General features: G+C 42.0%; 1 protein-coding gene across 3 annotated transcripts; it reads left to right on the top strand.

Moving 5' to 3' along the window:
• The first annotated feature begins 2,461 nt into the window (after positions 1 to 2,461).
• On the top strand, positions 2,462 to 13,409 carry LOC146650964 (lanC-like protein 3). Of its 3 annotated transcripts, XM_085384404.1 has the most exons (5): positions 2,462 to 2,995; positions 5,264 to 5,387; positions 7,520 to 7,717; positions 7,803 to 8,010; positions 11,692 to 13,409. In XM_085384404.1, the coding sequence occupies exons 1-5, from the start codon at positions 2,462 to 2,464 to the stop codon at positions 11,849 to 11,851; spliced, it is 1,224 nt and encodes a 407-aa protein (XP_085240530.1). In that variant the 3' UTR covers positions 11,852 to 13,409. The 3 variants fall into 3 exon arrangements, 2 of the variants coding, with proteins under 2 accessions (XP_085240530.1, XP_085240529.1); XM_085384403.1 differs by lacking the exon at positions 11,692 to 13,409 and having other exon boundaries at positions 7,803 to 8,179; XR_014907898.1 differs by lacking the exons at positions 2,462 to 2,995; positions 5,264 to 5,387; positions 7,520 to 7,717; positions 7,803 to 8,010 and adding an exon at positions 9,312 to 9,769 and having other exon boundaries at positions 11,692 to 11,830.
• The last annotated feature ends 293 nt before the right edge of the window (positions 13,410 to 13,702 follow it).

The raw sequence follows: 13,702 nt of genomic DNA, 5'->3' as shown, positions 1-13,702 counted from the left end.
ATGGTGCAAGCAGAATCATCTCCAGCTCAACGTGACAAAGACCAAAGAATTGATTGTGGACTTTATGAGGACCAGGAAACCTCTGACCTCTGTTTCAATCCACAGGGTCAACGTAGACATTGCGGAGGACTATAAATATCTCGGATTACACATAGATAATAACCTGGACTGGGTTAAAACAGCTCTGCACTTTACAGGAAGGGCCAGAGTCATCTCTGTTTTCTGAGACGGCTGTCTTTTAACATCTGTCAGTCAATGCTCAGGATTTTTTATGGGGCTGTTGTGGCCAGTGCCATCCTCTATGCTGTTACATGCTGGGGCAGCAGGTTGAGAATCGATGCCACAAGACCCAATAAACGGATCCACAAGGCCAGTAATGTTGTGGGGACAGAGCTGGACTCCTTGAGGTGGTGTCAGGGAGGCAGATGTTGTCCAACATAAGGACAATGCTAGATAATACCTCCCACCTACAATACGACATGCTAGCCAGTCACAGGAACACGTTCAGTGAGAGACTGGTATTACCCATAATGCACCACTGAACAACACAGGAAATTATTCCTGCCTGTGGCTGTCACAGTCTGGCGAGGGCAGACTGTATGAATTGAGAAAAGGACCCAAAACGCAGACTCCAAGGAACAGGGAACAAAACTTGAATGTTAACAAAAGGCGAGCCGTTTAATATGGCTGGTAGAAAAGGTACAAACAAAGGGCAAGGCAAACTGAAGCAAAATTAACACAAACCTAAACTGGGGAATCTAAACAAACAATAAGAAAAACCTAGACAAGAAACTTGGAAGCATGGCATGGCATCGGAAACATGGCGTGGACAACAGATGACCTGACAATCACACACTGAAAACAGAGGACTTAAATACACAGGAGGTGATTAGGGGAAGTGGAGACACATGAGGAAACAGCTGACTAGGATAAACATAATGATGCACAGGCAAGAGTAAAACTAACCGCATGAGCACAGAACACAAGACCCCTTTTCAAAATAAAACAGGAAACATGCAGACTTAGACACGACAACCAGAACTTGACAATGTAAGACACAGACATGAAACGCATGAAGAGCAGGGGAGATTTAACATGGTTGGAAACGGAGGGGGAAATAATAAGAACTAGAAACACTTAGGCATGATAATACAAACTTGATAACATAAGACACGCAGCATGAAACACGAAGGGTGAGGGGAAGCTTAAATACAGGGGAAGAAAACACAAGGAGTCTAATAACCAAATGAACTTAGATAACCTAATGAACAAAATAAACTCAAACTTAAAACGCTGGGTCAAAAGACCCAGGACCATGACAGTGGCTCTCTCCTCCATCTAATGTACAGGACACAGTGCAGCAGTTAAACCCTTTTGCACATCCTCTAGAGTGAAATAACAAATAACATGTTTTACAGGTTAGAATAAAAATGTCAATCATATATACTCCACCTCTGCAATATTCTGGATATAATAACTGAGCTATTTTTACATTTCGGAAACTTTGTAATATAACTGTGTTATTTCGTTTAGTTCAGTCTGTTACTGTTCTTATTGTTTGGGAGCAACTGTGACCACATCATTTCCTTAGGGATTAGTAAAGTTTCCTCTTTGGAGCAATGATCCGTTCCAGATTCAGGTTTGTCATACAAAATAAATTCACAGAATATGATGGCAAATCTCTAACTGCCCAACAACATACAGCACAAAGGGTTATAGTACAATTGTATGCGCAACATGAAGCAAGCTGTTGTTTCAAAAAACTAGTTGAATTTGATCAGCTTTAACATAAGAAATTAAAATTTTACTTTTCTTTTACATATTGAGCTTGTTTATTTTATTTTATGTTACTTTGTAACTGAGATTCTGTCTTCTGTGTGGTTTTCCCTTACTGGGTTACTTTATTTTGCCATATTGTTTTGTATTCTATTGATGTATTCTACTTTATTTAAGTTTAATTATTGGTTGTGTTTATTGTAACACTTGGAAGCACCCGCAGTTATCTTAATAGGAGGAAATGCACGGGCTGCATGAAGGGTAAACTGTCTCAGAGTGGTTGATGTTCATGACCATTCAGGACTTGTGCAGACTACTAACCAATAAATACACACCTGAATGAATTTTACTGCATAGTTTCCCATTAAAATGCATCTTTAGCCTGTTTTTGTTGTGATTTACTGTTAAAAGAGGCCAAACCATTCTCTATGCTTGTTGTGGCTGTTTGCGACTCTGCTACTTCTAGAAGGACTGCTGAGAGGGTGCAAGCTGGAGGCTGACAGGCTCAGGTCCTTCCAGCCAATATGAGGCTGAGCCATCACTGCTCGCGTCCAATCAGCTGAGACCTGATGGGATTGGATTAAAGTGTTTCTCCTCTTGGATACTTTGAGTAGCTGACACGGATCTGCGTTATCAGTGGGTCCTGCGTGCACGTCGTGCTGTCTCTATCGGCTTTTCGTCGGTGATGGAAAACACTCGCTGCTTTGCCAACCGTTTCTCCGACTACAAAGGTGCGCTGCTCCCGGGCCAGGGCGCCGAAGCTGCCGTGCCCGTCGTGGTCGCCAGCATAGATAAAATCCTTCAAACTGTTCCCATCGACCTCAGCGACTGCGACGGAGGGCTATACGATGGGCCGGCCGGGGTGGCTTACATGCTGTATCACGTCAGCGAGTTCCCGCTGTTCTCTGAGTACCGGGATGTCTACCTGAAGACGGCCAAGCAGATCATCGACATGTCGGTCAGATACGTGGATGCGGAGCCGGACAAAAACATGCGTGCCGCCTTCCTGCTCGGCGGGGCGGGCATCTACGCTGTGGCCGCTATGATCTACAAGTCCCTGGGCTTGGCTGATTTCGTGAAGCCGCTGACTAAATTCCGTAACCTGTGGGAGGTGTGCGCTCCCATCCATTTTCTGGAGTGCGGCTCGGATGAGCTGTTTGTAGGGCGGGCTGGGTACCTGTGCGCCGCCCTGGTCCTCAAACAGAAGCTGGGCATAGAGGTGAGCGCACAACAACAGCATGGCGCACTTTAAAATGATAAATCCCTCTCCGAGAATAAACTTCAGCTGCCGGAGCTGCCACTAACGAAAAACAGGTCTAAGTGTGGACTAGATTAGATAAATACGTATTCCTAATCTGAATCCAAAAGCTTGTTTACGTCAGTTTTTTCTGCAAAGGTTATTTTATAGACCGAGATTTTAAAAACACAAGAGATTCCAATTTTTATTTCTAAGCTCAAGGTGCTGTCATAACTTCCATTTCATATTGCAGTTCATTGATTTAAATACTTCTTATTAGTTTACTGATTATAAATTTTGTATGAAAATCTCTGTGGGAAAATCTCAAATTCCCACAGAAATCTTAACATTTTCCTCGGACAGTAACTAACTGGATAAATCCATCATCTCGATGAATGCTGATAAAGATTTTCTCACTAAATAAATTGTCCGATTCTTCTCACACCATTAATTATACAAAATAAAGATAAAAGCAGATAACACCACAGGGAGTCTGGGTACAAGTTTTAGGGCGTTGTGTTGAAGCGCTGTTTACGCCCACTGCTGGACAAATTGTGTGATGCACAATTTCCAAATTCCTCCAAGGTGGGGAAAAATGAGGGCGTATATAAAACTAATGTTGGCCTTGGTTCAGCGCTGGTGACTGGTCATTGCAAGTGACCAGTCACATTGTTATTAAGTCATAGCTTGACAAAAAAAATAAAATAATATATATATATACTATTCAGCCAATAACATGGCAGCAACTCAGTGCAATTAGGCAAAGTAGACAAGGTCAAAATGACCTGCTGAAGCTCAAACCAAGCATCAGAATGGGATGATGGTATGACTACTTCAGCTGCTGATTCACTGGGATTTTCCCACACTATCATCTTTGAATGATTCCCCCCCCCCCCCCCCACACACACACATGTTGTTGATCAGAACTCAGAGAAGAATGGCCAGTCTACCTCAAACTCAGGAGAAGACAGAAGTAACTCAGATAACCACTTGTTAAAAATGTGTTCACATTTTCAGGTTGGATAAATTTAGGATTATGTTAGGAAGGGCATCCAGCATAAGAATCTTTCAAATGAAAGGTAACACCTTGTGACAAGGGAACAGTGGAAAGTAGCTTCATAAGGTGTCGCTGTTCCCCCTGTGAGACGTTTGGGTTACATGCCCTGAGACTGCTGAAAGAGCAGCTGTATGGGTTTCACACCTTTATCCATTAACAGGGAATTCAAGTGTGGAAAAAAGAGATGTAAAAAAAACCTTTAGTGATTTCAGAGAGAGATCTGTGAGACCAGACAGACTGGTTCAAGTGATGTCACTGGAGTCAGCACCACATGGATGTTTGAAAATGGAAAAAAAAAGGTTGTTATGGAGTAGAAAAAAGTGAGTTTCCCAGACATCTGTGGCTCACTGTAGTGGATGTCTGCCTGAAGCTAACAGGTCTTAAACTTTTCGTCGTCTCAAAGTCAGTTTTTTAAACGTGTCAAAGACCTTTACATAAAATAAGTAAGTAATCGCACCACTCATGAATTCTAATGCTTGTTGAGTGCCCCAGAGATGGTGGTTACTAACAGCTGTCTAAATGAAGCTCTTGAGCAGCAGCTAGAAATTATGCAACCATGGTGCAGTTTGCAAACAGCCCTATGTTGATGCTTTGCATTTCAAAATTTCTAAAAGTGTTAGTCTGTGAGTCTTTCTCAATAAAACATTTTGGAATCATAAGCTTTTATTTCACACAGAACTCATCCCTGCAGCACTTTGTCAGCATAATATAACCAAATGTTGTGAGTCACTGGAGTTACACTGAACATGTTGTTGGTTTTGACATAAAAAGATAACAGATGAATAATCTATGTTAAACATTAAGCCTGCTTCTGCTTTAAAAGTTTTTATTCTTGTCATTATTCCTTTAAACATTCATCACGAGTCAGTCAGTGTCATTATTTTGCATGATTAGACCTGTACTTGGAAATGTTTGGGGCTGGCTTTGCTGAGGGAGGAATAGCAGCACAGGAAGCCTTTTCACTGAGCCACTGTGCATTATCAGATGCTGGGCCTGCCTGGACTGAATCAATACAACCATCATGTTTTTAATTACACCTGTGCTTCAAAATATTAAAATGTCTCCTGGGAGAAAGGTCAGTTTGCAGTGTGGGTGTGCACAACCATTAAAATGTTTAATATTTTAACGCTGCACAATGTATTTCCAATTGAGTTTTTATCTGTGTTAACTGCAGTGTGTCATTTGCTCTGCAGATTCTGAGCAAAGATCAAATCAAATCTATTTGCCAGGCCATCATCGAGTCAGGAAAACAGTATGCCAGGAAGAAGAGAAAGCCTTTCCCCCTCATGTACTCGTACTATGGAACAGAGTACCTCGGTAAGAACCACCAGCTTCGTGCAACGTTCAGTGCCCTTGTTATAAAGGTAGTGTAAATGCACAGATATCAGGATTTTTCACAGTTTCAGTCCTCTGACCACAGCAGGAGCTTCTGTTGTCACAGGACTGGTGTGTTCATGTGTGTAAAACTAACTGTCCTTTTCCTTGATGGGCATCAGAGGAAGAGACCCCTCAGGGTTGAAGTAACTTTCACATCAACAGAGTTCATAGTAAGCATAGCCCTGCTGGCCACTTTTGCATGGATACAGCAACATCTTTGAGGATGACGAGGAAGTGGAACAGTTATATTTTGAGAGATCTGTAGATTAGAAATACCTGGATGAAAATATATGCTGAAGATCCTGCATGTGTTCTCAGTTTGCCTGTCATGAGAGGTTTGCTATTGGAGGAGTTTCTTGATCGATTTGCGGTGGGCTGGGCTGCCTCAGAGAGTCTTGGTTTCCTGCATGTGTTTAGCATTATTTAGGAAGTCTCGCTCCAGGATCCCAACGAATTACATCCATGTTTGATGATTCTGTAACTTACGATTCTCATCCAACGCCAGTGCAGGAGGAAGACATTTCTTTGGTGGAGTCTGGGGTGGTGGATGGTTGGAGACAGGAGCTATGGGCCTATGATAAATGCTTTCCTACGGTAACTGATTCAGTCATGTTCACAGTGTTTTTTCACGTTGCTTTCAGGTCATTTAAACATTATATGAAAACCTGAATATTCAGTACAAAAGCGCAACAGTGCAAAAGTCTTGAGCCACCCCTCATTTCCTTATATTTATCGATTAATATGGGAAACAGCTGCAGTGATTTATTGAAACGTGCAAACATACATGGAAATACAGTTTAAACAGCAAAAACAGATTCTGTTTAATTCTGTTAAACTTGAAAGTCAATATTTGCGATGATCACCTTTATTCTCCAGCACAGCCTGAACTCTCTCTGGAAAGCTTTCTTCTATTTTCTTTACGCAGTTTTCAGGAATAGTGCTCCGGGCTTCTTACAGGATGGATCTTGGTTCCCTTTTGTTCCATTTTCTGTCAAGATGATCCCACACAGCCATTGCCACTTTCCAGATGGTATCACACTTCAGTGTCGTGTCTTTTTATGCTTGAATGATTTATAGGTCAGTATTTAGTGGCTTATTTAAAAAAACAAGTCCTCTGAAAATGTCCAGGTACAAAGACTGGATTGAATTTGAGTGAAAAAGCAGCCAATGTCCAAAAAAGAAACCCAAACTTTTGAAAGACCTTCAGAAAGCCTAGAAAACTACTACTAAAGACCATTTTGATAATGACAAAGTCTGGCTCTTTAGAAGCAAAACAAAAAGAAATTATGAGTGACTCAAGACATTTGTACGTTACCATAGTTACTACCGTATTTTGAGTATTATGTAGTTGTTACCTATAATGTGAGAGTTTGGAAATATTGTCATTGGATGTGGAAAGCAGTTAAACTTGATGCGAATCTAAAAATTTGCAGAATCATCCAGCTATGATGTTCTTGTCAGGAGATAATCTTCTTGGATGGTTGCAAGGCTACAAAGGGTTACTCTTCTATCTCTTGTTATTTCCAGCGTCAAGCATGTCCGTATACTTGTAATTAGATCAGTGTGTAGACGTGTGTGTCTATTGTTCAGACTAGAGGACCTCCGGACAACACATGTGTTCAGATAGTCTGAAGCCTAATTACTCTATATTACTGGATCCCTTCAGTGTCTTTTTAGCTCTTTAGTACAGGTGCTGCATTCCTGCATCATGTACAGTAAATACTGTCCTGACGAAGTGATCTCTAGTTTTGAAGCATTCTATTTGTGGGCCAGATGTCATGTAGCTGACGGACACTTCCCTGTTCTTGCATCAAGTTCGGGCTGCTGATGTATTTCCTCAGTGCTGGAAAATAGGACTTTATGTCACCTATCAAAACTGTCAAATATGTACAGTGAGCTCCGGATTAGAATGGAACAAAAACAAGTCCTCCCGTTGTGCTCTGTGAGCGTTTGCGCTTTTGTGCTCTGGGTGGTGTCCGTCTGTGTGCCTGGCATGGTGTTTTCCTGCATGCCTGATTTTGTTTGTGCATGTGCGACCCTCCCCACACACCTCGCCCTCCCTCCTCTGTCAGGCGCAGCCCACGGCCTTTCATCTGTGCTGCAGATGCTGTTGAGCTACCAAGACATGCTCAGTGGGGCTGAAAAGGATCTGGTGTGGCAGAGTGTTGATTTCCTCATGAACCAGGAGCAAAACTGTAACTGGCCTGCAGAGCTGGGAGCCATCATCGAAAGGGAGAACGAGTTGGTGCACTGGTGCCACGGAGCCCCGGGTAAGCTCAGAGCTGTTAATGCCCATCATCCTGTTCCTGTCCCGTGGTTTAGAGCCCCACTGCTACACTGTCCTGTCTCTTACAGGTGTGGCGTACCTTTTCGCAAAAGCCTATCTGATCAATAAGAAGCCACAGTACTTGGATAAATGCATTAGAAGTGGAGAACTCGTATGGCAGAAAGGTCTGCTGAAGAAAGGTCCTGGGATTTGTCACGGAGTTGCAGGCAGCGCATATGTCTTCCTCCTGCTTTATCGGCTCACAGGCAACTCCAAATACATCTACCGTGCTCAGAGGCAAGAAAGCCCTCCTTTTCTGGGGAGCTGCAACAACCCAGCAAACATTTTGATATTGAATAACTGTTTTTTGTCAACATCAAGTTCGAATAAATACACTCAACAAAAATATAAACGCAACACCTTTGTTACTGCTCCCATTCCCCATGGGATGGACGTAGAGACCTAAAGCGTGTACCAGTTCCCACGAATATCCAACAACCTTGCACAGCCATTGAAGTGGAGTGGACCAACATTCCACAGGCCACAATTGACAATCTGATAGACTCCATGCGACGATGTGTTGCACTGCATGAGGCAAATGGTGGTCACACCAGATACTGACCGGTTCTGGGTCCCCAGACCCCCAATAGCGCAAAAAACTGCACATTCCAGGGTGGCCTTTTGTTGTGGGCAGTCTGAGGTACACCTGTGCACTACTCATGATGTCAGATCAGCATCCTGATGTGGCACACCTGTGAGGTGGGATGGATTATCTCAATATAGCAGATGTGCCCACTACCACACATTTGGACTGATTTGTGACCACTGTTTGGGAGGGATGGTTATATTGTGTATCTGGAATGAATTTTAGGTCTCTACGTCCATCCCATGGGGAATGGGAGCAAAAACAAAAGTGTTGCGTTTATATTTTTGTTGAGTGTAGTTTCAAAATGACAGCTGACCTGACATTGGTTTGAGGTACTTCAAACCATCAAGGCAGCTTATGTGAGAGCAGTGTGTAATTCAGGGTTTGGTAACATTAACATCTAACCATCTACAGTTTGGTTTCTGCAGGTCTACTGCATCCAGTTTCTACCAGGAAGATGATGCCAGGGTTTCAACCATGTCTGCTATTAAGAAGTGTAACATAAATGTGATTAATGGCTTTGTAAAACCAAAATAGTGGGAATATTCAGGCTGTATTCAGCATTATCTGGTGTGTGTAAAATTGCTGGTGATTTAAAGGAAATGCTTAAAATTTTGAGAACTTTTGCTTGTCAAGAATTAGATGAGTAAATTGACACAATGGTCCTGTCTTCGTGTCTATTTGAAGCTGACCGAAGACAGTTAGCATAATGTAGCACAGAGCTACATGGGAGGAACCAGCTAGCCTGGCCATTAAACAGTGAACTGTCATTTTTACACTTTGATTTTTGGACACATTTCAAGGGCTTTAGGGGTCCTGGCATGTGAATTATTTCACCTTTATTATATTACCTTATCAAAGCCAAGCTGTCTGCTTTGGTTTATTTGCAGTGCTAATGCTAAGCTAGGCTTCCTGGCTTTTGCTACATGTATAACACAACTAGGGTTGCCAACCGTCCCTTAAAATACGGAATCGTCCCGTATTTCGAAACAAAAGTACACGTCCCGTATTGAGCTAATAAGGGACGCACTTTGTCCCGTAATACAGTGAGAATCAAAAGTAGTCTATAAATGTTAATGGAATTAACGCTTTGTTTGAAAACATAATTCCCAGCCCCTCTCCTGCTTTGTGACCAATGAGCTGACAGCACACTTATGACAATTCGAGTATGACAATTCAGATTACCGCTCATCTCATTGGTCGAGGAAAGGTCGCTTACGGAGAAAATACCGGAAGACAACAGATGACCACAACAACAAGCATGGCCAACAGGGGAACAAACGCCGTCACTGCGGTGCAAGTCTCGGACGACAGTACACCTAAAGCTGGGCAGACACTGTGCGATTTTTTCAGTCGCGTTATTCAGCTCCTGCTCAAACTGCACGATTGACTCGCAGGGGTTAGAAGTTGGTAGGTCACGATGCAGGGTCTCACACTATACCGCCCGATGCTCTGATGCGACCTGAGTGCGCACACTGTGCCTCCATAAAATTAAGGTTATAACAGAAAATCTGTCGCTCGCTCTCTCTGTCTCTCACTCACACAGACACACCACCACCATCAACTTTGCTAAATTGCTAATGAAAAACATGATCAGGCAGCTGTGATTTAGCAGCGATGTAGATCCAACTATTTTCACGGTTGTTGTGGTCGTGATAATTTTGTGAGGCCACATCGAAAAGGCTCGGATGAGCTTTTCAAAGTTCTACAAGTTGTGCCTCCATCGCTTGTGTCCAGATCACACGCTGCACAGCCGCGCTGCTCCGTCTTTTTCACCGACGTTTACGTGTTTGCGCGCGAGCAGTGTGAGCGGCTCACGAGCGATTGATGATCGGGAGCTGGTCGTGAGGTGTTAATCACTTCTCGTTACCCCACGTATACTACACGACGCACGATGAAGGCCAAAATCGGTCCGATCACTCAAAAATCGGCTCAAAATGGGCCTAAAACCGCACAGTGTGAGCCCAGCGTTAGAGCAGCAATGTTTGTTCCCCTCAGACAAAGGGAAGAATGGGAAAAGGAAAACACCTGGCTGGAAAAAGTTAATATGGGCATGTGCAGTGAATATCAGCGCTATGTGGCCAGAAGTATGATAATATAATTTATTTTGTGTAATAAACGACTGCAAGGATAGATGATTACAACAAATTGATAACTAATACATAAAAGTAATACATAGATGAATAATGATGATGAGTTATGATGCGTAATCATGGGAACAAGCGGGTTTTCAAACGGGAGCAGCTGATTAGCATTAGAAAAGCTGAAATAATACCTCAGCTGAAGCCAATTGTACTAAATGCACTAAATGTGCACTGTTACAAGAATATTTTTCTTTCTATTGTTTTCTATTATTTTAAGTTAAGCAGGACAGAGTTCTTTTAAAGAAAGATTTACTTATATTCTCAAAAGTTAAGCATGACAGGCTTCTGTTTAAGAAAGAGGCCTGTTTTACTGTGTTAATGTTGTCATTTTGAGCTAAAAATAAATGGCTAAATGATCATTTGTTTCACATGTGTTCATATCACAAAGAATACACATCTACTTAAATCAAATTCAAGTCAAAGGGTTAAAAAAAATAATTTCACACACAAAAAAAGAGCTAGAAAATTCACCACACTGGGAAGGGTGAAGACAACTGGGTCGCCCGGCCCTGGCCACGAGGTGTCCCTTATTTATTTTTCAGGGAGTTGGCAACCCTAAACACAACGAGTGCGGCATCAATCTTTTCTAACTCTTAAATGTTTGAAAAAAACACATTGGGCATAACAAGAATCACAAAAACTGTTTCATCACAAAAGCTTCATACATGTGGGTCATGTTTTTACATTAGCAGCAGTGACAAACACGCATTATCTACATCTACAGCAGCCGTTGTCATGTGACTTTTACACTATATGCATATCAGGTCTGTGACTTTACATGATCTGCTTGCCCTTTGCAGCAATAACATTTACAGTTGATTGTGGAATATCTTGGTAGGAAGAAATTTCACAAGACTTGTTGCAATGATGACATCCTGTTAGAGCACCATGCTTCAATGTCATGACCTCTTTTGAAACAACCTACTCTTTTACAAATGTTTGTTTAAGTTGTACTGCGTGGCTAAGTGCTTGATTTTATACACCTGTGGCACTGAAAACACCTGAAATCAAAGATTAAGAGGTGTGGCCCAATGCTTTTATCCACATTGTGTACATTTATTGTCTTAAAAGGAGGTTCAGAAACTTCAGGTGCACTCCTGATCTCTACAAGAAGTTATAGCTCAGTTCTGGACATGCTGCTTTCACATTGTGTTTTTATGTGTCTCCATTCTTGTTTTGTCCACACAGGTTTGCAGAGTTCCTCTTCACTGAGGAATTCAAGGCAGGCTCTCGCTCAGTTACCAGGATCTACAGTCTGTTCGAAGGCCTGTCGGGGACCGTTTGTTTCCTGGTCGACCTCCTGCAGCCAGACCAGTCAGAGTTCCCTCTGTTCAGTGTCTTTGTGTGAATGGACTGAAAGGTTACTGCTGTTCACTGACCTGAACAGACCCCGCCCCTTTCCCAGTGAAATCGCTAAACAACTTATAGAAACTTTAGAGTCAGGATTGATATTGTGATCAGAACGAGAGTGGAGGGATGAATGTTTTTTGTTTGGGCTTTAGATCAATATCACACAGAGGAAAGTTGCTGTAGAAAAATTGTCTTTTTTCTGCTTGAATGTTGAGCTTTGAGGCTTTATCCGATGCATGGCACTCACAAAAACATTGTCCATTGTTGTCACTAGTGATGGAGGTCTATATGAGATGTCCGTTGGGCGTATACATCAATAAATCTGTTTGGGGACAAATAACAAAAAACAAAGATGCTTCTTGTAACTCCAGATTCGTCTGGGAATCATCAAGTTTGCTTCTGTATCGTAAAAGTAATGCAGTGATAGTCGTGAATGCATCCATGGGTACAGTGCAATATTTTTAATGGTGTAAACAAATGTAGGCTAAAAACAACGCGGCCACAACTAACTCACTGACTCCGCTAACACTAAGCTGTACTTCTTGTTTACATCACCCAAAGCGCCCAGATTGTTCCGTCTGTGTTGTCGTCTGCTTTATCAGGGTCACTCTAAGAAAGGAGCCCAGCACTAAAGTACAGAGATGAGAAACTGAGATATTCTTCCAAGATGCTGCTCTCAGGTCAGAAACACACAAGCTACTTACACATAAAAGTAAAAGGCAATCACACCCCAGTCACACACACAAAAAAGCTGCAAACAGAAAAACGAGTGTCACATAAATGCCTTTAAAATTTTTCTACCAGTTCACCAGCTCAGCGTCACATATCGCAGACCTTTGAGTTCATGTCTTTACATAATCGCAAACTATAAAGATCATCAAAGCTGGGTGGGGAGGTACAGAAGGGATGTAACTGTTTATCGACATAAAAGTAACACTTTGTTTCCGCTGTGCTGTTCTCACCCGCTGAAGCTGAGGTTACGCCTTGTACCAGTGTGACAGCCATTTGTGTTTATTAATATTTCAAAACTATGTTAGCTACTGTGTGGGTACTTTCAAAGTGATCAATATGTTGTGATTGGTTTCAACTTTTACCCTACAGATAAACAATAAGTTAGTCTGTACCTTTGTGATGGAGACGGAGGAGAAAAGAACAAAGTGTGCTGCCGATGTGAGAATTTCACTTTTCGTCCAACTCAGTCCGTTTCTTGAGGCGACTCTTTCTGTGGTGAATTTCTTGAGCTAAATGCGCAAATGAGGCTTTACAAACAAATGTCTAGCTTTCAGATATGATATCACATCTCTCAGAGAATAAGAAGGCAGAGAATACAGGAAACTGAAGATGCTTTGGGAAGCTTATATGAACATGTGGCTCATGTTGATTAAAAAAAACTGCCTGCGAATAACAGCAAACCAAAGCAGTTTCCCAACTTTAACTGAGCCGGTTGTGAAACATTTACAAGCTGTACATGTGTGCTGCTGTTTTTCATTTGCAATCCAAGCTGTTTAAAACAATACCTGCTACTGGATTATTGATACCAATAAAGTGTCCAGATGACAAAATAATAGAGATGACTGGTGTTTTATTCAAGGGAGAGGCCTTGCAGGAAAACACACTCAATACATGAAAACACAGAACCGAAGCGTCCACTGGTGATTGATGAGGATCTGTTATTGGAGACTGCATAAAAACTGATGACTTTTAATTGCTGTAATATTTTATCAGCTTTTCAATGCCGCTTTATGAACAATGTGACAGAGAAAAAAAATCCCCTTGTGAGTGGATCAGTACTCGCAATAGAAAAATATTACACTTTTTCAAATGTATTTTTATGCTTTTCAGAGCTGGA

Source organism: Rhamphochromis longiceps, linkage group LG16 (assembly GCF_057381845.1).
Source record: "Rhamphochromis longiceps isolate RC_006_pf linkage group LG16, R_longiceps_female_GT1.1, whole genome shotgun sequence".
In the NCBI taxonomy this organism is placed as follows: Eukaryota; Metazoa; Chordata; class Actinopteri; order Cichliformes; family Cichlidae; genus Rhamphochromis; species Rhamphochromis longiceps.
Note: the sequence above shows the minus strand (reverse complement) of the source record. Positions and strands in the feature narration are given on the sequence as shown.